Source organism: Gopherus evgoodei, chromosome 6 (assembly GCF_007399415.2).
Source record: "Gopherus evgoodei ecotype Sinaloan lineage chromosome 6, rGopEvg1_v1.p, whole genome shotgun sequence".
In the NCBI taxonomy this organism is placed as follows: domain Eukaryota; kingdom Metazoa; phylum Chordata; order Testudines; family Testudinidae; genus Gopherus; species Gopherus evgoodei.
In genome coordinates, this window is record NC_044327.1 from 61,449,075 (window position 1) to 61,474,478 (window position 25,404).

Sequence of the window (25,404 nt, forward strand, 5' to 3'; positions counted from 1 at the left end):
TCTCCTATGTGACCTTTTCACAAGCATTTAAAATAGAGAGTGAGGGATGCTCACAGGCATGAACTTTTGACACCTGGAGCAGGACGTGATGCCAGGGGCCCTGGCACAGGCTCCTCCAGTACCAGGCAGAGCCCAATGTTCACTAACAATCAGATTAAACTATACAGAAAAGACAAGACAAAAAGGAGGCCCAAAGGACCCAAAATGAGTATCACAATCTAACAGCTATAAATGGCAAGTTCTCAGAGGAAATGAGCCAACAGCAAGTTCTGGCCACCGACGGTAAGAAGAAACTGAAGAATGGGCAGGGCCCTCATCCTTTGAACACCTGGCTCGAGGTACAAGGGACATGAGGGCGCAGGTATAACTGTCTGTATGGGAACCACTAGGGAAAACTCTGGCACCAGTGCATGAGACACACATACACCTAGTACAAATGACATGTGCAATCACTTGAAGAAAAAATGTTTATAATTATGAGCAGAGCTCATTTAAGGACAAGGAATTTTCTATTATGCATTTTCATTTAATTTTATTCTACATTTTCAAATGTTCGTAACACTGGGTAATGAAAACTAGATGTTTTCCAAGCCAATCAAAAGGCACTAAGCCCTCCAAGGAGTACTATCTGTCGCAAGTTTCAAGCTTAAGCTACTTTCTGCTACAGTCCTGTCTTAACAGTGGTTTAGTTTTGTTTTTTTTAAAAGGAGAACAATTTTTAACTCTTACAAAATTCAAAGTGGCTGAAGGGATTTTTTTACTCCCACTTCCAAAAAAGGAAATTTACCTTCAGGCAAAAAACAAAGCATGGAAAGTTCCCACTGAAAACCATCAGAATCTAATGATCACGTGAAAACAGGAAAGGGTTGTTTCTCTTATGAAATGCTTTACAAACTAAACTGTAATGTATGCTTAACCCAGCATCTACTACAAGCAGATGACTAGACTTCATGTTGAACCTAAGATAGCTACTTTTGAACTGTGCATATTCTGTCACCACATTGCTACAATAGAACAGTGTGGCTAAGTAGAAACATATTTCCCCTTACGGATGCTATTTAGAATTCACTTACCTGCATTAAGGATGCAAATATATATGCTGTAACACGTTTCCTATTTTGTTGTTTAAAGATTATCAGCCAACTCAAAGAGCATGCACGTGCATCATTAAATATGTAATTTTAGCTTCAACACAAAAAATGAAACTTACTCCAATGTTTAAATGAAGCAGAGAAAGAAAACTGTTTGAGGATACAGAAATAAATATTAATTTGTAAGTTTTTTTTTTTAAGAAGTATTTAAAAAAGCAATTGCTGTATTATCAGTTGCTATTTCTGATAATCTGTGGTGGCATTTTCCTCAATCATTCTCTAGCACTTTGCCAGCTAGCCCTTGGTCACTCATCTGATACTTTAGAGAGCTGAATTTAGAATGATTTTTAACCAAATATAGGTGACTTGAGACATACACCATGTGTGACCTATTTTTGTACATTCTCAAACAATCATTTGATAATCCTTTGAGTTCATAAATCATTTTTTAAAAAAAATCCTTATGTGGTAGGCTATGAAAGCTTGTCTCTCTCACCAACAGAAGTTGGTCCAACAAAAGATAATACATCATCCACCTTCTCTCTCTTGATTACATATCATTTAGGAGCAACTTTTAAAAGTGAACTCAAATTTAGTGTGTATAGATAGCTACAGGCCAAAGTATGTCAATTTAAAAGAAATTTGAGATTGTGGTTTTGAACTTAATTTTACTATACTCAGAATGTGAGAAAATGCATCTTCATTCCCAATAAATTAAATTTACAACACTGAGACAAGTTAGCAAATGGCACTCTTAAGGAGGTAAAAAAAAATTACAGTATTTTTTTAAAAGCAAATTTAAAATAGGAAGCAGATTTAAAAAAAACAAAAACAAAACACAGTCTGTGAATCCAGATGTCCTACTTTAGATTACAGTACAGAAGTTACACTAAAATGTAACAATGGAGTACCATGAATTGGTACAGGGACGGTTTCCAGTTTGGCAACATGCTGCCCAGTGTAAAAATCAATGGTGACTCAGAATACTTTTGTCTGACTGAACACCAACCGTCGAAAATTACTACTATTTCTTGAAAAAAGAAGGATTTCTTGTCTCAAACAGCTGATTTGGACCTTTGTTCCTTTTTTTTTCTGACTCAAGAAGTCCCATTCCCTATCTGCCACTAAGCAACTTCCTGTATTACTTCCCTTTCTTGCTAGAGTCTGCTTTTTAGCCAAAGACTCCATTCCCTCAAAACAATCAAGAAGACTATAAAATTGAACAGCACCTGGTGGGGACCCTTAGACTGGTGATCTTTTTTGCAAAAAGTGAATTTACAAATTAAAACCAAAATTGTCCTTCCCTCAGCAGCTTCCACAGAGTCCCTCTCCACCCCACCCTCATCAGGAATCTGAACTATGCCTGGCAACACCCAGCACAAACAAGAGTGGGAATAATTTACATGGGAATTTAGAGGACATTGTCTGGTATGTAGTGTCATCAGTCCCATAATAAATAGAAAAAATGTTCATTGATTATCAGTTTGCTATCCAGAAGACAACTCATCTGCCCAAGACACAGAGACTGACAGAATAAGGTATGACTTTCAGAGGGCAGCCTCTTGTCCCCACCACTCACAGTCCTTCTGCAAAGTATATTTACATGAAGTACATAGCCACTTGAGTATGACAGAAGATGTCTTTCCCCACCCTCTCCCCATCCAAAAGCAGAAAGAGGAAGTCAGACTGCCAAAACTCTTGGTTTCTGTGCACATAGTACATAATGCCACAATGTCCAAGAAGTGCTTGAGGGACTTAGAAGACGAAACATGAGGAAAAATGAATAGACTGATCCTTATGAAATCTCAAATTCACCTCAAGGAGGAAGCTGGGAACCATACACATACATAATGTTCATCTTATTATGAGGATCAGTTTTACTAACACTGTGTACACAATCAACGTGGGTTTTCTCTAATGGTCAAACCTTGAGTAGTCTATCTCCAACCCAGCCTTGCGGTACTACAGGTCATTTATGCAGTACTCGCCAAGTTCTGGTAACTGACTTCAGTTACTGGCAGACACGCCTCCCCATTTAGTTCCTATTTTTCTCTATTCTTCCACCCTCCTCCCACCCAACTCCACCAATATGGTTGGTCTCAAAAAAATGGAAGTTGCTAAAAATCCCACTATTTAAAGTGGTCTGGGAGCTTTAGATACTAGGATCTTAAACACTTTAGACTTGGGGATGGGGGTGAACAACAGGTTCAATTAAAATAATTTATGAGAAATTTGGATAGTGTTTCATGATGGTGGTTTCGGTACGGCTGGTGCACATGGGCACTTGCTTCATATACAGACATTAGGTCTGAAAGGAGGGCAAATCTGGCATTACAGTGTGGACTCCTCACAGAGCTGCAACAGCTTGGTCAGGGACCCGGTTCTCTGAAGTCTTGTGGTTGTGGAGGCAAAGAGTCACAACAAAGGATGACGACTTTTTTCATTTTCCTTATAGACTGGCAAAGGAGGTACTCACATTCCTTTCCAACCCCTTAACTTGCCAAACAGTTTCTTGAAAAGTTTTCTGAGAACAATGTTTTGTGGTTCAGTTATAAACTAAAGGAATCATTTTAATGTTCAAAATGTTTTCTGGTTTTGAAGTTTGTTAGTTCATTTTCTAGCATGTCACAACATTTGAGAACTGATGGCAAAAGTAAACCCTGATGAACAACAGTGAAGTGGCTTCATTTAATCTACAAGACAAGATGGACAGGTATCTGGGATCACAGAACTGTCTTTAAAATGTTTTAAAATTGTTTAATAAAAAGAAGGAATTATGAACCAAGCATATTTCAAGCTACTCAGGATTTCACTAGCACTCAATGTTCAATCCAAATTGTATCATGTTGACAGCAAACAGCAAAATTTTCATTATCATTCCTTAGTTTGTGGAGACAAATTAGTTACAACAAGCAATTTTACTTATCTGAAGTCCAAAATGACTATTTGAATTAATGTTAAAAATCATTCCGACAAAAGGCTTGATTTTTGAGAAAATTCTTTGTTTTTCAGTTACAGTAGTATTCTATAGCAACTGAGCACATGAAATGAAGTATGGATTTCTAACTGTTATAAAACAAAAGCAAGTATCAAAATTATTCTGCAGAAATTTTATTATGGAGAAATTATTTCTCTATGTAAGTTGCATATAATGCAATCAGAAATTATTCAAGAAACTAGACTGAAGCTCTCCAAATGGTCCTGGAAATGTATCATATTTTTTCACCTACCCTTTTATCATGAAGGATAACTGAAAGACTAATGCTTTATATACACAAAACAATAATTCCCAGGGGAGGGAAACATGCCAAGATATGTAAACTTCCATTAAATGCGTCTCAAAAAATAATAATATTTGAAAAATATGTTCTATCTTTACTTAATGGAATTAAGGAGTCTATTTCCTTTGTGAGAAGTGATACTCAAAACACCTAAAGTAGTGTGAGGATGCTGCTTTATGGCTTGGGGTGTAAACTATTTCAAGACAATCTGAATTTTGAACTATTATTCTTGGAAAATGAACAAAATAAACTTTAAAATTTGTTTTAAAATGTAACTGATATTTAAAACTACACATTTATTTCTGTCACTAGCTCTGAGACCTTAAAGAACACTTGGAAATTTTTTTCTCACATCAGCTTAAGTATATTCCATAAAAATACATGTTTTGGACATGGAAAATATTGAACTCAAGTTATGGGGAGCCTCAGTATCCACATTCAGACAAATGCTCAAAGTCAGATAAACATTTCAACAAATATCAAAGGAAAAATGCATACTCCACATTTCTCAGAGGAGCACGAGGGCTTTTTGGAAGTCTGATTTCTTTATGAATTCTGGACGACCCAAGATGAAGCTTAAAGTTTGATTATGAGTGATGCTCATGTGGACACCATCTAACCTTAAAGAATGAGTTCGCCCATTACTGCAACTCTCCACATGAGATAAGAAACTGTCTTTTGACATCCTTAATTTGTGGGAAGGAAAATGTTGACAGGGTTCTCAAAAAACACTTTCAGAAAAATAACCCAAGTGTTTCATCTGTTGAACTAGTATGCCATTACGAAGAGTTTATATGCATACCTGAAAAGTTTATTTTTTTTAATACTAGAAACAGTCTTTAATTGTAATCTGTGAGTGAAAGCTTAACATAAAATGTAAAAAGGGAAAGTGATGAGAAAAAAAAGATAGGCATAATTATTGGACAATGTACTTGAAAGTTACCGAACAATGCAGACGGAAAGCTGAATGGGAGTCACTGGTGACTGGATAAAGTGGTCTGACTAACATGTCACTGGATGCCAGAGAGAGGTCAGATGATGGAGATAGCTAGTATTCACCACTCAGACATTGCTTCCCCCTAAATCTCCCTTTTGGCTCCCCCCCATTTTAGCAGTACTTTGTGCTTGATTTCTTTGTTTTCTTCTTCCCCTACATACAACTGTTATTTAATCATGTTGTATTTCAGTCATCTGCAAAGGATTTTTAGAAATTGGACTTGTGCCTTTTTTTGTATTATCACTATGTACAAGAAATGCCTTTTTTCAGAACAGTTTCTGGATTTTTTGTTTTTGCAACTTATGAGAGTCAGGAGCATCTACTTTGTTAAAGACTTTTTCAGGATTTCAGAGTAACTGTCCTCTCACATCTTAGTCCAAGTGACAGTATGTTAGGCTCAACGTGCTTTCTCCAAAATGTCAGTCAGTCACTGGAGTTAAACAAGACTTAATCAAAATGCCTTCCCCTCCAAGTGCTACACTTTTAACCTCATAACTTCTGCAATATAACTTTTCCAAATCACTAGACAAGAGCCTTTGCAATAGTAAGTCACTAAAATACGTATATTTACATTTATAAAGCTCTCTCTATCAAGGCATTTACATGAATATCAAGTTTACAATTATCTTAAGCTCTGTATCAATAAACTAACAATTTGCACTAAAGAAAAATGTATTTTAAAAAAAGAAATCAATCGATATCAGGACAATTTAGAATTCATGTATTTACAATGTTCATTATTTGTTTGCTAGTCTAAAGGATTCTCTATAGTTATTAAAATATTTTAAGTATACCAAAAAGTGAGAAAATATCACATTTGGTGTCTTGGATGAACACTTAGAAATCCACACTCATCATAATCTATTGATGCAAAACAAGCAGCCTCCATAAACAAAGATTTGAAACACTTCTGATGATGCCAAACCATGGGCTGAGCAATTTGTTATTTTTGTATTTAAAAACAGTTCAAGCATAGCAAAAATGCTACAAATGTCAATTTTTTTGAAGTGTAATCCAATTGCGGATTAAACCAAAAAAATTTATCAGTTTTTAAATTCAAGCTCATGGCTTGCGATCAGAAATTTTTCTTTACTGATTTTATATTTCTATATATGCAAACTGGCTTTAGAGACCTAAATACTAAAGGTAATATCTTGCCTGCATGTTTGGTAGGACTATGAGTACTGATGGCAGTAAGGGATTTGGAAAACCCCACGCATTCCATAGAGAACACTACTACCTGGTGTGGGCTAGGCATAGAGAAGTGCCTACCTGCCAAAGAGAAAAAACATACACTGTACTTGCAGTAAAGGAACACAGATATGGCTATTGTGTCAGGAGAGAGTCAAAAGCTGAGCTCTGCAAGAACCATTTTTAATATTCTATATTCTACACTCTGGCATAACTGAAGAAGTAGTATAGAAGATTAACCCTAAATCTGTTTTTATAGGATTAAAAATTCACAGAAGTGCATTTCATTACCATTCACTTCCCTCTCGTATTCTATTCTACAAAACAACTGCTCCACTAAGTGGTAGAGCAATTTACTGTATTGTCTTTTGAATACATTGCTTTGCATATGAACTAGAGTAAGGTACACAATGAATTTCTACTCAACACAAGCTATTTTGTGTGGTAATCAAGATGTTTTTTCCAGAAATATTTAAAAAAAACCTGAAAGAGGTAAATAAAAAGAAAAGAAGTGTAAGCTAACCAGCTTTTGTTGTCTGTTGCATCTGTCCTCTGCTAGGAATATGAGCTCCTCCACCAAAGACAGCAGACCACATTTTGTCATTAAAAGGATGGGCCATAATTCTATACAATTCACTGCTGGAATGAGTTGCTAGACCATGAATGAAGAGACTAAGATAGACTGCTGTTAGAATTTCACAAAGTAAAACTGTGAGTCCTGGCTGGGCTTCCTCACCAGCGGAATTCAAAAGATGTATCAGAGCTGTTATTCCTAAAATATAAAAATAATAGAGGTAAATACTATCTGGTTTATAATCAAAGATGCATGATATAATCAAATGTATGAATCCTTTATTTATTTGGAGAACAAAACGTAGACATTAAAGAATAATGAAAGTTACCTATATTAAAAAACTCCAGAAGGAAATAAAATTTACTTAGCTTTTGCATTTTAGTACCCTTGTACAGGTTTGTGTATTAAACATGTCATTAATCAGTAGTCCAATAATCTACTCAAACATAAGCAAAAAGCTACGTTAAAAGAACTTTACAACTTTCAAGTCAAGCATTCAAAAGTTATGAAATGACAGAATTCAGGTTGCCCATGCAATCTTTATTCAGCCCTCTTGTACAGTATGTTAAAATCTATAGTTACATAATTGCATGCTTCCCTCCTCCCTTCCCCCCAAAAAGACCCTTCCCTACCTCATTCAGTGAAGGGTTAGCTATGGAATATTTGTAGGAAATTCCTAAATTATAACTATCTCCCCCCCTCCAAAAAAATCAGTATGAGAAGGACATCCGACATGGCAAGTTTCAGCCTGAATGGTTGAAGTTTGGCTAAGTTAAAAGCAACTGAAAACAAGGTCTTATAATAGGAACTGTTGAGCAGTCTCATCTTCAAGTAAGGCTATCAGCTTCACCTATAATGTAAATACATATCCCTATAGACATGTACAATTTTTAGTGCAAGAAAGCAATATATAATTCAGTTTATATCTTAATTTCAATGTTGAAGACTGTTTAATCTGTTAAAAAAACAAGTGATTAGTATGCAATGTTATTTGATATGCCAAAATATTTAACAATTTCCTAGTATTTGTTTAAAAGCTCAAACTGTAGTTAAATATCTGCAAGTAAAAGGGGATGGGGGGGAGGGGGCAATTCACTACTAGGTACCTGGCCATTGAGCTGGAGATGTATTGGGAGTTACAGTTTCATCTAAGCTTGTAGTTCTTAGAGTATGTCGCTGAGTAAGCAGCAGTGTCTGATATACTGTTCCGGTGAACTGGTTTGCTTGTAATGAACTGTGGAAAAGAAACAGCAAGCTATGTTTATGTAAACACTGCAATTTGTTTACATTTGGCTAATGCACAATACTCCCAATATGACAGATCTACATAGGCAGTTTTTAGGTGCACTGTCTATATATTAAACTGCTAGTATACTGAGATAGTGCCCTGGCTGTGTTCCATAGTTCTTTACCTGTAGCTGTGGCCACCACAAAGGCACTGGTAGATGCAGGCAGAGAGTGATGCTGCTAAAGTATGCATTACATGTATCTGGAAGACAAAGTATTTACAGTACAGATTACAGTACAAATTGAACATTTGTATATATTACTGTAGAATTCTCAAAAATAACAAGGAGTCTGAACCCATGCATCTGAAAAAGTGGGTTTTTTACCCAAGAAAGCTTATGCCCAAATAAATCTGTTAGTCTTTAAGGTGCCACTGGACTCGTTTTTGTGGATACAGACTAACATGGCTACTCCCTGATATGTAAAACTCTCATTCATTAAAATACTTCTTGGTGGCTTTGTCCTGCTGAATGTGACAAAAATTGTATGCCTAGTCCCAAATGGAAGTCTCTGATACTGCATTTATGTCACCTTCTATGCCAAGAAAGTGACCAATAATTAAGTTATATCTGGCAGCAACTTTTAATATAATACATTTAAACAGAAACAGGTGATATATTTCTAACAGTTCAGAAAGCAATTTAGCTATGCCATTAGAACTGAATTTTGCTAATTCACAATACTGACTAGGGGGACCCACAGTGAATTAGAGAGAAAGTCCAATCCTGAAAACACAAGGTTTGAAAGCAATGGAGCTACACAGATGAGCAAGTTTCAGAGTAGCAGCCGTGTTAGTCTGTATCCGCAAAAAGAACAAGAGTACTTGTGGCACCTTAGAGACTAACAAATTTATTTGAGCATAAGCTTTTGTGGGCTACAGCCCACTTCATCAGGTGCATGACATGAAGTGGGCTGTAGCCCACGAAAGCTTATGCTCAAATAAATTTGTTAGTCTCTAAGGTGCCACAAGTACTCTTGTTCTTTTTACAGATGAGCAAGTTATATATACGTTGAAGTGTTTGTAGAACTGAGTTCTAAACAGGGCCGCCCAGAGGATTCCAGGAACCTGAGGTCTTCGGCGGCACCGGGCCCCCACTTTGGCGGTAATTCAGCAGCGGAGGGTCCTTCCGCTCTGGGACCCGGCGCCAAAGTGCCCTGAAGACCTGCGGCAAGGGCCTCCCACCGCCGAATTGCCGCCGAGGCGGGACCCGCTGCTGAAGTGCAGCTGGGTCTTCTGCAGTAATTCGGCAGCGGGGGGTCCACACCGCGGGTCTTCGGGGCCCTTCGGTGGCGGGTCCCGGAACGGAAGGACCCCCCGCCACCGAATTATCGCCGAAGACCGGGCTGCACTTCGGCCGTGGGTCCCGCTTCGGCAGTAATTCGGCGGCGGTGGGTCCTTCTGCCCCGGAGCAAAAGGACCTCCCGCCGCTGAAGACCCGGAGCGGAAAAAGCTCAGGGGACTCAGGCCTCGTAAGAGTTTTCCGGGGCCTCCGGAGCGAGTTAAGGACCCCGCTCCAGGAGCCCAAAAAAACTCTCCTGGAGGCCCCTGCAGGGCCTGGGGCAAATTGCCCCCACTTGCCCCCTCCTCTGGGCAGCCCTGGTTCTAAATAAAAAAAAGCAAGAACACTGCATTGCCAAATGCATTATTAGCCAAGAGTAGTTTCAGTTTCTAATATTTATGGTACTTGACAATGTAGATTCTATAAAATCATGTATGTAAACACATAACCAAGTTTTAAGAAGAACCAGCTTGGAAAGCAGTTTACAATTAAGCATATTGCACAATCAGCTAGAAAGAATTACAATCAAGCTTGTTAATATGCTGCCTCTTGACAGTTGCCTCAGATTGGAGCTCTTGAATAAAGAACTGTAGTGACATTTAGGTTTTTTGGACTGATCTTTGCTGCAGTTCTAAGCCACATACACACAGTTTATTATGAATTGCATTGAACAGGCTCATTTGTTGTCCTAGTAAACACATATTTTATATTCTGTCTCAAAGTAAATTATAGGGATAGGGGAAGACAAAAAGGGTTTCCTTTTAATTTATTGTTTGATAAAACCATCAGTTAATTAAGTTACACAAATACTATCCTTCATATAAACATCTTGAACATTATCCCACAGGATAAGAATTTTAAGATATGAGGCTGGGATTTTGCAAAGTGCCCAGGAGGTTTAAGTGCCTACTTCTCATTTAAAGTAAATGGGTTGGTGCTTAACACTCATAAGCTTCTTAGATAATCACTGCCCAATACCCTGGAAAGTATTAAATTTAGTTCTCACTCAAAAGCAACTAAGGAGGGAATCTTGTAAAGAAAAAGAAAATGTTTTCTGGGAAATATTTTATTGTTGCATAAAGATACACTGCTTCATGTCATAGATGTTCTTTGAGATGTGTTGCTCATGTCCAGTCCATTCCAGGTGTGCGCGCCCACGTGCATAGTCGGAGATTTTTGCCTTAGCAGTCTTGGTATGGTCGGCTGTGACTCCCCCTTGAGTGCTGTGCCTATGCACTGATATATAAGCACTGCCAGCCCTATGCCCCCTCAGTTCTATCTTGCTGGCAACTCCGATAGAGGGGTAGGAGGGTGGGTAATGAAGTGGACAACACATCTCAAAAAACAACCGTTACAAAAGGTGGGAAACCGTTTTTCTTCTTTGAGTGCTTGCTCATGTCGACTCCATTCTAGGTGACTCACAGGAAGTTTCAATGGAGATGCGCTTGGAGTTCACCATTTAGCGGCTTGAAGTGCTACTCTACCAAAGCCAGCATTGTCCTGGGCCTGCTGGGTAGGTGCATAATGGCACGTGAATGTGTGGCCAGACTATCAGGTGGCCGCCCTACAGATGTCCTGGATATGCACATGGGCTAGGAAAGCTGCGAAAGAGGCTTGCGCCCTGATTTAGTGGGCTGTCACAAATTGCCTGAGGTGGCACCTGTGCCCGATCGTAGCAGCAGCGAATGCGGGCAGTACAAGATTATCTGCATCGAGGCCTACTCAGGCCAAATGCCTTTATCTGAGATCCAACTTCCAGTTGGCCAGGCAGGTTGCTCTAGTGGAGGACTTTCTGCTGCCAAACAGGACCCTCTGGACACTGGCCAAGCATTCCTGTACCTCTGCATTTAATCATGCAGCAGCCAAGCCACCAGGTGCAGCGGCACCAGTTCAGATGCAGAAGATTGCCATGGTTTTGTGACAGCAGGTCCAGACTGAGCAGTAGCTGTAACAGAGCAGCCACTGAGAGATCCAGCAGCGTGCTGAACTAGTGCTGGCATGGCCAAGCCAGTACTATGAGGATCACCTTTGCCCTGTCCTGCTTGATCTTCATGAGGGCTCTGTGAATTAACAGCAGTGGGGAGAAGGTGTATAACAAAGCAGAGTGTAACCTGAGGATATTACTTTGAGCACCCAACAGTCTGAGGTCAGCCAAGATCAGGCTGACCCGAAGGGGAAAGAGTGGATCCTATGAGGTGACTGGGATGTCATCCTCAAGTGCACCCTCAAAATGATGGCTTCTGGCCTCCTTGGTGTCTGGAAGGGCCAGGGTGAGCAGATTAATGGGAAGACCTCTTGTCTCTATCCTTTTTCCAGTAGGTGCCCAGCCAGGGAGTCCCCCAGGACCTAGAATGCAGAGGTGGAGGAAGCAGAGGGCGGAATGGATTCCTGGCCTGCTAAGGAATATGGAGGCCCAAGGAGCGGAGAATGGCATGGGAATCTTTAATGCCACGGAGTCTCGAGTCCGTGAGCTCGGAGAAGAGCCCTGTCCCCTAAAATGGGAGGTCCTGTATAGTGGCCTGCATCTCCTGGGATAACCCAGAGGACTGCAACCAGGAGCTGTGCCTCAAGGCCACCGCAGAGGTGACCACCTTGGCTGTTGAGTCAGTTGCATCCCAGGCCATCTGAAGGGTCCTCCTTGCCACCGCTGTGCCTTCGTCCACCAAACCGGTGAACTCTTGGGCTCAGTCCTATGGGAGGGCCTCCTTGAATTTGCCAAGGAAGTTCCACAGGTTAAAATTGTACCAGCCTAACAGAGCCTCATGGTTAGATACTCAAAATTGCAGGCTGGCTGTTGAATAAATCTTTCTGCCAAATAAGTCCAGTCTCTTGGCATTTTTGTTTTTCGGCATGCCACTGATTGGGCGTGCCTCTCCCTTTCATTAACAGCAGACATGACCAGTGACACCGCTGGAGGGTGTGTGTACAAATATTTGAACCCTTTTGCAGGGACGTAGTACTTCTTTTCCACCTTCTTAGAAGTAGTTGGTATTGAAGAGGGGATATGCCACAGCGATTTAGCAATCTTAAGGACCCCTGAGTGGACGAGCAGCATGACCCGGGCCAGGGTGGAGGAGGATATACATTAAAGAGGTCATCAGATTCCTCCACATCCTCCTCAACTTGTAAGTTCAAGTTGGTAGCCACCCTCTTAAGGATGGCCTGGTGCTCCTGGAAGTTGTTGGGAGTGGGGGGAGACGGGGTGCCACCCATTTGGAAAGGACTCGCCACTGCTTTGCCTGGAGATGACAACAAGTGCACTGCCGGAGGAGGGGCGGGTTCTCCTTCCTTCTCCAGGGACTGCTTCTTAGGAGCTGGAGTCCAATGCACTGCCCATATGTCGGATTTGGTACTGTATTCCAAACCTGGTGCTGATAGTGCCAGGGACAGTTTGTCCAAGGTTGCCAGGGAAGACTGATGGGAATACAGGACCAGCATTACAGGAACCCCACTACAGGTTCTAGTATGGCCATTGAGCAGGGCACCGTCTCTCCTGCCATGCCGTCGCTGCAGGCACCGTGCCAGCTTCGTGAGTTGGTGGCAAAACACCTCTCTTTGGTGAAGGGCTGAACTCCTGGTCTGAGTTCAACCACTGCCCTTACGGTGACCAGGGTGGAGCCCTCGAGGTCTGAGTCTGCCAACTGACCCTGGTCAGCAACTGGCGAGATGAGGGTGAGGATCAGTGCCTGCCCGATGAGCAGTACGGGGGAGCGGAGACCAATCCCATGACTGGGAGCGATCCTGTCCCAGTGGGGACCGACATCTGGGAGACCATCTGGGCGAGGGTGACTTGTGCCGTGGCTATCTTTGACGGGAAGCTTGTCGGTACTGGTAGTAAGGGGACCGGGGCCTTGAATCCGGTGTCTCTTGTGTCATAGGGGAAGAGTGCAGCATAAGGGACCTGGGTCTTCTGGCCGGAGATGGGAATACTGTGCCAGGGTTCTAGGCCATGGAGACAGGGATCTATGCCTGTGGTCTGGGAACTAAGGGTGCTCCCCTGCCTTTTGATCAGCTTGCCCTTAGGCGTTGGAGCCTTAGCTGGGTCCAGCACCTGGCCGGCCTGTTTGTTCCTTTGCCTGATATGGCCCTGGCGGCTATGAGGGCCATAGGAGAAGCTGGGGTCCCTGCTATGCCTGGGAGTAGGAGATGGATCCCTGGCTGACCTAGGGGGTCAGATCTCAGTGGTACCCCCGTGAAACCCCGGGGCAGGCACATGGCCTGACATGGGTCCTTTGCCCAAGGCCCCTTTCCTTTCCAGTGCTAGGGAGCTTTTCTTTTTGTGCTGCTTCTTCAGCACCAGTGAGGGGGAACAGTGCCGGGCAGAGCCCGGTGCTGGCGGTGCACTCCACACAGTGCTGAAGTGATTGGTGTAGGATCTGAGTGGGAGGGCTCTGACACAGGACAAAGCACAGCCTCCATGAGAAGGGCCCTCAGGCCACAACTTTTGGGTTCTAGGGCAAAAGTTCTTACAGATTCTGCACTTGTCCTTTCTATGGGATTCCCCCAAGCACTTCAGAGATGTGTCATGGGGATCACTAACAGGCATTGGCCTGTTGCCTAATGAGCATGGTTTGAAGCCGTGGGAATGGAGCATGCTCTGCTTTAGGGCAAAGTCCCAGTGGGGACTAACTACCCAACAGTAAAGGTTAACTACGTACAAAGAAGACAGATAATGGGCTGCTCAAGAACTGCTAATGCTCTTGCGATTGCAAGACAAGGTGCTCTGACCAAACTTCACGGGACTTAAGAAGGAACTTAGAGGGCGTAGGATCGGCAGTGCCTACACACCAGCACATAGATGCTGTACTCAACAGGGCACCACAGCCCACCCTATGGATTCCACTAAGGCAAAAATCTCTGAAGACTGTGCATGTGGGCACGTGCACACCTACAATGGAATCTACATGAGCAAGTACTCAAAGAACTGCGTATTGTACAACACTTTCAAAAATTCATACTCTTCTGCAGACATCACACGAGGGCCCAGTCCTGAGAGGTGCTGATCTACCTCAACTCCCATGTAAGTGAGGCGCTCAGTATGTAACAGTAGCTGCTCACGATCAATAAAATGAAATATTTTATTTCCAGTGATTTAGCAATTTCAATTCAAAAGGTGCAGAGCATAGGCAACATATCTATGCACTGCATTAATTTATTTATTTATAATTTTAGTTATAGACATAAACTGTTTCCAAGCTGTCAAAGAATCTGCTAGTTAGCTTTAACCAAACTGTATAAATGTGCAAAATGTAAGAGCTTACCTTATTATAATAAAATACTTACCTTATTGTTCTGGATATCTGGGTGAGGTGGCGAATCAAGGTTTATTACTGCATGTAATATATCATGAGTCAGGTTGCTGAGATGCAATAATGGACTGGCCACCACTGTTTTGGCACTGGCTGTGCAGGCAAATAGGAGAGGTATAGAGTTCTGTTCTGGAAGAGGACTAGGAAGTGTTTGTATTGACTGTTCCTTTAAAAAAAAAACAAAATTATAGTTGAGCAGCTGTAACTTCTTACTTCTAGGTTAACATGGTCTAGTTAAGTACTTTAAATCCAATTGATAGGATAAATTATTTAGAAAGAGTAAACTATATTTGCATGAATTCCTACATAATTTATGTTATAAAATTACTGCGATATAAGAGGTAATAGCACAGTTATTCATTTTTAATTTTAAAGCATGGAAGAGAAAAAAGTTTAACATTGTGCATGTTTTTAGACAATTAATATCTTAACATGGTATTTAACATACCCTATGGAACAGGATGAAAGCACATACCTGCTGAGATTCTTGTAAAAGCAAAATCAGTTCCATCCTCACGGATGCCAACCCCCCACCATGAGATCCATGAAGTATACAGTAACTAAGAAACATCCTCAGGAGTGACTGGTATTTTAGAAGCCACTGTCGCCTTTTCTGAAAATTCTCTCTCTGCAGCATAGCTTTTGATTGGTCAGATAATTCTTCAGTGTTTTCACTTAATGCAATTTCATCAACAGTCATACTAATTCCAGGTTGAACCTCCTCTACTTCTGCACTGTAGTCACAGGTTTTTTGAAGAGCTACAACTTCTCTTTCAAGCCAATGGTAAAGCTGGTACCGCAGCTTCCCACCATCTACCTCATAACCAGTGGATAGTGTACGAAGCTCTACTGTGAGAATCTTCAAGCATGCTCTAAACTTCAGCTGTGCTGAGATCACATCTTCTGATGGACTTAAAAGATAATTTTCATCAAGCGCACTGAAAGACTCTGAGTAGTTAGAACTAGTTTCATCTAGCTTTTCACTTGTCATCTTCTGCAAAGGTTTCAGCTCTTTCATTACAAGAGAAGAATCTTCACTGTCTTCATCTTTGTCACTTTCCCACTTTAGCTCCAATGGCTCATCTTGGAATACTAGACTTGGTTGACTCCAATCAAAAGAAAGAGCAGAACTTGACTGTTTGTCTGATGAACAATCTGAAAGTGATCCCAAACCATTTAGTACTGGCTGTGCCCAATCAACAATGGAAACTTTATCTTCCTTGGTCTCCGACCTTATTGGTGAAGAAGGTGAAAAATCTTTATTAGTGTCCATTAAACTAGAATTTGAACAAAAAGGCTTTGACTTCTTGACCACTTTTGGCATTTTTGATAACACTTCTAGAGCCAACATGGGACAGCCAGCTTTTAAATGTGCATGTGCTGTAGTGAAAAACAATCTTCTTTCACTTAAATTTATTTTGTCCGCCAGTCCATTTTCTACAGTTAGGCAAATGCGTGTTGAAGATGTTTCAGAAGAGCCAAAATGACGTCTCAGCAGGAGAGGATGTGTCCTTAGATAATTATAAAAGTTGAACACTGAAGGGTCACAACTTGGGGAAGCACCATTTTCATCTGTAAAGAAATGAGAAAAATCACAACACAGAAGAATAATTCATATTGAATTTTAATCTTTACCTTCTACCAGTTCATGAGCTAATTAGAAATCTATATGACCAATATAATTAATATAGGACAGCTATGTATTTTTAATTTTGCTGTTTCTCCCTTTTCACCATTGCTTCAATTTTTAGCAGTAAAGAGCAATAACTGGTTTTAGACAAAGTACAGCAACACATTTATTGCCAGATCTGACTGCTTTTGAAGTGAATGGTAGAGCTGTGCTAATTTGAATGAGAGCAGAATTTGGCCCATAGTTTGGAGGAAATATTACTCATTTTTTCATACAGTGAGATCAGTTTGGCTGCAGTAATTAGAACTCTGAATCCTAGATTTTTGTACCATCTATAAGAGCATAAAGCATCTTCCACTGCCCACTGTCAGTCTGAGCTGTGTAATCTTTGTACTGTGAGAACAAACAATTTAAACTGTAACCTTTAGTTTCCAGTACGTCTTACCAAAGATCATGTTAACATCTAAAATGAAAAAATAAAGTAGATGTGGTTTTTCATCCATCCTGTTCCTCACAGGAAAGACAACTCCAAAAACCACATCTTAAAACAAGTTGTTAAACAGTTTTATGACAACTATAGTACACAAAGAAACAATTACACTGATCATGTTTACATTATTTTTATATATCTCTCTATATAAATATGTATAAAATATAAAAGTACAAATGTATAAAAATTACACAAAATTATATATATTAATAGCAGTATTATACTAGAAGAAATTAAATTTGCACTGGTATATCAGTTCTGTGTTTAATCCAATGCTAAAGTAATTTCAGAGACCAGTGACCATTTTACTCTGTTATTTTACGAGCCATAAGGTCTAAACATGAATGCAATACCACTGGAATACTGGGAACATAGTATGTGCAAGGCATCGCCTAGCTTAGAACAGAGTTGATGCTGGCCAGCGAAGCCTTAATGTCTTGGATAGCAGAAGCCATGACATGACCTAGTCACAGATCTGTCAGACCACAACATTATGAAATACATTCAACTAGACATTTAGACCTGCCCTCTTAGAGGCAGCTGAATGTATTGAGAGTCAAACAAAATGGCAAAAGAACTTCCAAAGTCCACACCAAGTAGAAACACATGCTCTTTTAACACTGCAGAGAATGACCGAAGAAGGATATTGGCAAATGATAGAATAACTGCCTCATTAAGGTGGATTTACATCAACATTTTAGGAAGAAACCAGGAAACCACTTTGTAAAACTTGGTATGCTGTAGTGGCCTGAAATACAGTACTTTATGAAACGAAATCATCATTAGTTCAAAAGGTGCTTTCAACAGCATAGTTGAGAACAAGACATTGTCCTCTGACCATTAGGGTGTTGGTGCATTTAAAATTCCTTACACTAAAGCCTTGTGACTTGGGCTGTAATCTACCCTTGGATCTAACGGTGGACTTAAAAGGCCACAAATTTAACAGGTATGACGTTAGTTTGAACCATCTTTTAAACCAATGAATGCTAGCACACAGTGTACGTAGGACACTCAGAGGAGTCCATATGAGTCCACCACACCAAACAACTTCACAATTTTCGTGTCCCTGTGGTAGACATTTCCTGAAAAGACAAAACTACCCACACAAACTAAGAATCATCTTGTCTCTGGAGCTCTACTCTGCAGCAATCAGGAAAATGGTTCCTGGGTCACAAAGAAGTGGGCAATTAAGTTTGATTATTTTCATTTTATAATTGCTGTTACAAAAAATAGCTGAACAACAAGACTTTGGTACTTCTTTAAAATTCAAGAGTAGTTTGTCACAGGACTAATTCCAGTTACATTGATTTGAGCTGACATGTTCACAATGTTAAATGGTAATGTGAATAAATTCATTCTTTCCCCATTCATGCACATCATTATGGTTACAGTATATAGTTGTCAACAATACATCAACATATTTTTACAAACATTTAAACTGCCAAGGCCTTTTTTCTGCCCCACTTATTAAGGTAAAGCAATAAAATAGGCATCAAGTGGTCTTTTTGGCTTTATAGGAGTCAACTAAAGTCAAAACAGACTTTAAACTGTGGACTAAATTTAAGTGCAGAAATACTAGCAACTAATTTCATAGCTAACATATTTAGACTCTTACCTTCTTCATTTCCAGCAGGTTGCTTAATTAGAGTATCAAGAGCCCTGCTATAATCTTCCAAAATCCAAAAAGCCATACTTCGTAGAAAAGGGTCACAATGCATGTTTGATGAGCTCTCTTTACCAGGAAAGGCACTTCCCAAAATTCTCTTCTGCAGTATGGATTTATACATACTAGATGCTTCAAATTCTGACTCATAAAGCCTTGATATTACAAGAGCCAGCTGAATGTCACCCAGTTTTTCAAGGCAGACCTAATTGAAAAAACAAAACCATAAAAAACACACCATATTTTTTAAGAGACTAAATATTCATTTCTCCTTAGGTTAAAAGGCCACCAGCAAGAATACACGATTTTATGACAGGACAAAAATGTGAAATGAGCCTGTTGAAACATGGTTTCACTGAAAGTGTCAATTTTTGCTCAATTCTGCAAACACTGGCAGCAATTGCAAATATGTGATAATAGCGAAGTGTCACCCAACAATGTATGCAGGGTTTAGAGTTCCAGCATATCATTTAGCCTCCATACATTCACTCCATACAATCTTGCAGCATGTTGCTGGATGGATAAACTGTTTTTTGACACGATGTTGTCATAACAGCATTTACAGAATTTTGACATGACATTGTACCTTTGATTCACAGGAGACTGAGTTCAGCTAGCCAGTGAGATGTGCACACAACAATTCATCAAGTTGTCCATGCTGTGTACTAACCTATACTAGACAAACTAAATATATCCTCACTTTCCACCAACCTCCCTCCTAACTATTCAGCCAGATGGCTTTTTTCCTGGTAAAGGGATCTCTCTGCTCTGGAACCAGACTACAGCAGCACCCAAGGACCCTCCCAGATCCATCACCTCCTGGGTTTCCTTACGATAGATCACTGGAAGCTTAAAAGCAACAGTAATTGGGCAGATTGTCAACCAGTACTATTACTGAGAAATCAATTGTAGCTTGAACTTAGTATTAGGTGAGAAATGATAAAAACAAAACATTTTTATATCCAAGTGCAAAGATCAGAAATAGTTGTGCATCAAAGCTTCATTAATGACATGAAAAAATAAACAAAAAAACAATTTTACACTGTGTAAGAAGCTTTTCAATAATGACCCAAAAGGTGCAGTAATCACAAGGTAAGATATAGAGAATTTCCAACAATTGTGTCACACTACATGACAAATTTCAGATGCACTATAAACCTATTTAAGAAGATATCTGTAAATTTAGGAGATAAAAAAAAATTAGAAATGACGACTAAAAACGTCATAAAATCAGAACTACTTAAACCAACAGAAGAATCTACTATTTCATTACCTCAACTGCATCCTTCAAGTGACCAGCCAACAAGAAAAATGCTGCAGAATGTTCAAAGCGCTGTTTGCCTAATAAAGAAAAAGCATTCTTCAGTGCTGCTTTACGCCATCTATCTTCAGTAAAATTGTTCCCAAAGAACTGTGTCATCTTAGTTTCCTTTTGGGACCTGCAGATTTAACAAGATAGATGAAGAAAAAAACTTGTTTAATATTAACATTTTATTAGATTAATTCTAGATATCTGACTCAAGATTTGAGTTAGATAGCTGTCCAAATGTGTATGCATAAAACAATTACATTTCTGAAGTATGTGTTTATTATTTAAAAAGTGCCAACACAATTATATCTTTTTAAAATTGAAGTGTTTAAGATAAATAAATGTTCAGTCTTTAAATTTTCAAATATCAACAGAACTGATAAGCACCTTCCCATGTACCCTGGAACTGTCTCATACTTGTTATTTGATAGTTATAGTTTCAAGTTATTGGTGGGTTTTATAGACTAGTACAAACTTACTCTCAGGACATCATCATCTGAACTGAGAGGATGTGCCTCATTTTTCAGTTCCACAGAGAATATATCCACTTCTGATGAAAATTGGGAAACCAGCAACAATAGCTTTCAAAGGAAAATACTAGTGCTGTATGAAGACATGCTTTTAAGAAATAGTGAAACAGAATTTCTTGAAGATAATGTTATATTTCAATTGTTAAGGCAACCACTGAATAAAATAGTTATCTACCTTTCGTAATTGTTGTTCTGCAAGATGTGTTGCTCATGTGCACTCCATTCTAGGTGTGAGAGTGCCCGTCAGAGATTTTTGCCTTAGTAGTACCCATAGGGTCAGCTGTAGCGCCCTTATGCCACAGTATATCAGGCACAGTTGGCCCATGCTCTCTCATTTCCTTCTTGCGGACAACTCCAACAAAGGGGCAGGAGGGCAGGTAATGGAATGGACATGAGCAACACATCTCGAAGAACAACTACAAAAAGGTAGGTAACTGTTTTCTTCTTCAAGTGCTTGCTCATGGCGATTCCATTCTAGGTGATTCAAGTAGTATCAATGGAGGTGGGCTTGGAGTTCACTACCATGCAGCTTCTGGTACAGCTCTGCCAAAGCCAGCATCATCTTGCACCTGCTGAGTCAGCGCATAGTGCAATGCGAATGTATGGATGAAAGACCAGTTGGTGGCCTGACAAATCTCTTGACTCGGCACCTGTGCCAGGAAAGCCTCCGAAGATGCCTGCACTCTATTAGAATGATCAATCACAATCGCTGGCGGGAGCACTTTCGCCAGCTGTAGCAATGACTGATACACGCCGTGATCCAAGACAAAATTCTCTGGGCAGCCCTTTATCCTGTCTGCAACAGCTGCAAACAATTGCATTGACTTACGGAATGGCCGTTTTCTATCGCTATAAAAGGCCAGTGACTGTCTGATGCCACCTGTGCTTCTCATCTAATGCGTGAGGCTTCGGACAGAGGACCATTAAGTAAACATCCTGGCCTGTGTGGAACTGGGAAACAAGCTTGGGCAGAAAAGTTGGATGCGGGCGCAGCTGGACCTTGTCCTCGTAGAAGACTCTATAAGGTGGCTCTGACATGAGTGCCCTGATCTCGAACACCCGCCGTTCCGATGTTATACTGACCAAGGAGGACACCTTCCAGGAAAGGAGTAGAAATCTAGGGCATTAAAAAGGAGGGCCCATGAGCTTTAAGAGCACCAGATTCACGTCCCATGGGGTATCTGGGTCTCAGACGTGTGGGTACAGGTGCTCTAGACCTTTCAGGAATTGTGCTGTTATGGGATTGGCGAAGACAGAGTTGCCATGAAGTGGAGGGTGGAATGCAAAAAAGGCCGCCAAGGGCACCTTGACCGAAGACAGCAACAAGCCCTGGAGCTTTAGATGCAGCTAATAGTCCGGGATGTCCTGCAACGAGAACTCCTTGGGACGAATGTTCTTGTCCAATGTCCAACATGTGAAGCGGTTCCACTTGGTCACATAGGTAGTCCTGGTGAAAGGCTTCCTGCTGCCCAGCAGGACCTGGTGCAGGACTCTCTCCTGCCCAACAGGACTCTCGCTCATCCATGCTTAGCCATGGAGCAGCCATGCCATAAGGTGCAGCCATGCCAGGCTGAGGTGCAGCAGATTGCCATGGTTCTGGGAGAGCTGATCTGGATGGAGAGGTAAATGCAATGGGTTGGACACTGAAAGACTCTGCAGCATACTGAAGCAGGGCTGGCGAGGCTAGGCAGGAGCAATAAGAATGACCCACACTCTGTCTTGCTTCACCTTTAAACAGGACTCTGTGGATAAGAGACACTGGCAGAAAGGCGTATATCAACACTCCCAACCACAATACCAGGAAGGCACCTGACAGGGAACCCTTGCCTCCACTGTATAGGGAGCAAAACATGGCATACCCTGTTCTGCCCGGATGCAAACAGGTCCACCTGGGGAAACCCCCACCGTCAGAAGATCAAGTTGACCAACTCTGGATGGAGGCACCACTCGTGGCAAGAGTAGAAGGTCCTGCTGAGGCAATCTGCCAGGATATTCCTGGTGAGTGAGTGGCTACAAGGGGGATGGCGTTCTGCGCATAAAGGACCCAGACGCTGAGTGCCTTCTGACACAGAGCTGAGGATCTGACGCCGCCCTGTTTGTTGACGTAATACATCGCGGCCATGTTGTCAGTGAGGACCTGGACAACCTTGCCTTTCAGGTGGGGTAAGAATGCCTGACAGGTCAGATGCACCGCCTTAAGCTCCCTGACGTTGATATGGAGAATCGTGCTGCATCCAGTGACCTTGGGTCCTCAGATCGCCTAGGTGGGCTTCTCAGCAAAGATCGGACGCCTCCAAGACTAAGGTGAGCAACGGTGATGGGGACACAAAGGGAACTCCCCATAGCACTGACTTGGGCATTCAGCCACCAGTTCAAGGACAAGAGGATGTGGTCCAGCACTGTGACTGCTCGGTCTAGGGGGTGCTTGCTGGGAATGTAGGCCTTTGCTAATCACGTTTGCAGGAGTCTCAGCTGAAGCTGGGTGTGCCTGACCACGTACATACATGCTGCCACGTGGCCCGTCAGCAAAAGGCAAGTGTGGGCCATGGTGATTGGATGTGTCGTTACATGGGCAAAGAGATCCACCATAGCCTGAAAGAGCGCTTCCAGAAGGAAGGCCTTGGCTCGCATGGAAGCAAGAACTGCTCCAATAAACTCTACGCTTGACTTCACTTCTTTGGTCTTGGGGGGCAGAGGCGGTGGGAACCTTCTCATTGGAGAAGGAAACCTTCTCGCTGGCTGCCAACACACCAGCGAGCTCCAGGGAGGGTGGGTATACAAGTACTCAAAATCTTTGGCATGCACAAAGTACTTTTTCCTCAGCTCATTTTGAGGTGGTGTGTGTCATGAGGCGGGGACTCACCCATGTGTCGCCCAAGTCCCTCCTGGACCCCGGTGCCCCTTTCAGGCCAAGATGTTGCCCCCGGTAGTACCTCCACAGATCTGGGTCTCCCTTCCCTGGGGAGCCCGCACCCTTTATCCCCACCTCGCCTCAGACTATGGCTGCCAGTCTCGATCTAGCCCCTGTTCACTGGAACAGACCGCAGTGTCAGTGCCAGCCAGGGGGGTTTGGACCTGCTGCCTCAGCCTACACTTGGGTTGCCCCTCTGTAACCCCAGTACCCTTTCCGGCTTGTAACAAGGCCTGCAGCCTGGGGGGTTTCCGGCTGGAGCTCCCCCAGCTCCTCTAGCCTTTGCCCAACCCCACTCCACTTTAGGTACTCTTTCTCAGCTCCCAGACAGCCAGACCCTTCTCCTTCAAGAGCTAGAAGGAGAGTCTTCTCAGCTCCTGGCTTCACTGGCTTTTACAGGGCCAGCTGCAGTCTGATTGGGGCATGGCCCAGCTGCGGCTGCTTCCCCAATCAGTGAGCCTTTAGTTCACAGCCCCAGCCCTCTCCCAAGGCTGGCTTGAAGCCCTTTCAGGGCAGGAGTGGGTGACTACCCTGCTACAGTGGGATAGGGTAAGGGGTCTGCCACAGAGACTTAGCAATCTTGAGAATCCCATCGTGTACAGGTAGAGCGATCCGGGCGAGTGTAGAGGCTGAGAGGACATTGAAAAGAGAGCGTCCTCCTGCTCTGCCATCTGCTAAATTTGCAGCCCAAGTTCTCCTCAATCTGCCTGAGAAGGGCTTGGTGTTGTTTAAAGTCATCCGGGGGGCTGGCCCTGGAAGACTCTGCGATCGCCTCGTCCAGGGAAGAGGAGGAGGCCCTGAGGGCTTGGCAGCCACTGGAGAGAAAGGGTTGGGGGTAGGCACCGGTTCCTCCACTCCAACCTCGGAGAGAGCCTCCGGTACCTGGCCCGGTACCAGTGGGGTCATCCATTTTCACTCCAATGCATGGTCATCAACGGAACTCCCCATGCTCCCAAATACAGCCACTGTATTGGCCACTGGCCTTGCTGCCACTGCAGTGTTGTGAATGGTAAAGCAGTTTCCAGTGCCCAATCCCATCACGGAGACTGGGGAAATGGGCTGAACTGGGCCTTCGCAGCAGAGGAACCACTCTCCAGCGAGCAGGGAGGAGCTGTCAATGCCTGGGTCTGCTTGCTGGTTGTGGCTACCGGTGAGCGCTGAGCAGGAAGAATGGTCCTGGTGCTGGGGAGATTGGCATCATGGGAACAGTGCTGCAGAGACTGGCAACGTCAGAGGGAGCAAAGTCTAGATGTGGATCGGCAAGAGGGCAAATGGCATCGGTCTTAATATGGGGAGCGTCGTTCTCACACTGGAAAATAACGTCTTGGCATCCGGGGGGAGAGTTTAGACAACCAGCGGCACGGTTGCAACTTGCCATGGGATTGCTTGTCTGGCAACAGACAGCACTCCCCTGCCCCCGGGGGTTCTTAACAGCTGGCTTGCCCTCTCAGGGAGGCTTAAGCCTGGTCCCGTGGCACCGGAGATGTCATAAGAGCAGATGGAGACTTGCGCTCTCTCTGCACCTGAGCTTGGGATGACGACAGTGCAGGCAGGGTGGTGGGTCCCATACCGCTCACCAGAGTCAATGATGGAGCTTTAAGAGGGCTAAGAGCCCCAGCCACGGAAGCATGCTTGCACTGCTCCAGAGAAGGCTGGCTGACAGGCCTGGTCCCTCTACCAGATGACCCCAGGGCCTTCTTGCTCGGTGCCCGTGAGTGCTTCTTTGCCTTCTTCTTCAATGCTGGTGATGGCGAACGGTGCTGAGAGAAGTGGGCACCGGAAGTGCACTGCACACGGAAGCCGAAGTTCTCTGTGGCCTGCGTAGAGGGCTCAGAAGCCAGGCGGAGAGTGGACTCCATCA

General features: G+C 42.5%; 1 protein-coding gene across 4 annotated transcripts in view; it reads right to left on the bottom strand.

Annotated features, from left to right (window-relative positions):
- Window positions 1-25,404, bottom strand: part of DMXL1 (Dmx like 1) — a 142,677-nt gene that overhangs the window by 38,245 nt on the left and 79,028 nt on the right. For 3 of the 4 annotated variants that reach the window (XM_030567264.1, XM_030567266.1, XM_030567267.1), the window contains 8 exons: window positions 20,067-20,232; window positions 18,746-18,998; window positions 15,486-16,582; window positions 14,985-15,176; window positions 8,547-8,623; window positions 8,241-8,368; window positions 7,084-7,332; window positions 6,528-6,641 (listed from right to left, as the gene is read on the bottom strand). In XM_030567264.1, coding sequence (XP_030423124.1) covers window positions 6,528-6,641; window positions 7,084-7,332; window positions 8,241-8,368; window positions 8,547-8,623; window positions 14,985-15,176; window positions 15,486-16,582; window positions 18,746-18,998; window positions 20,067-20,232 — 2,276 coding nt within the window. The remainder of the gene's footprint in view (window positions 1-6,527; window positions 6,642-7,083; window positions 7,333-8,240; window positions 8,369-8,546; window positions 8,624-14,984; window positions 15,177-15,485; window positions 16,583-18,745; window positions 18,999-20,066; window positions 20,233-25,404) is intronic. The other variant, XM_030567265.1, reaches the window with a different exon arrangement.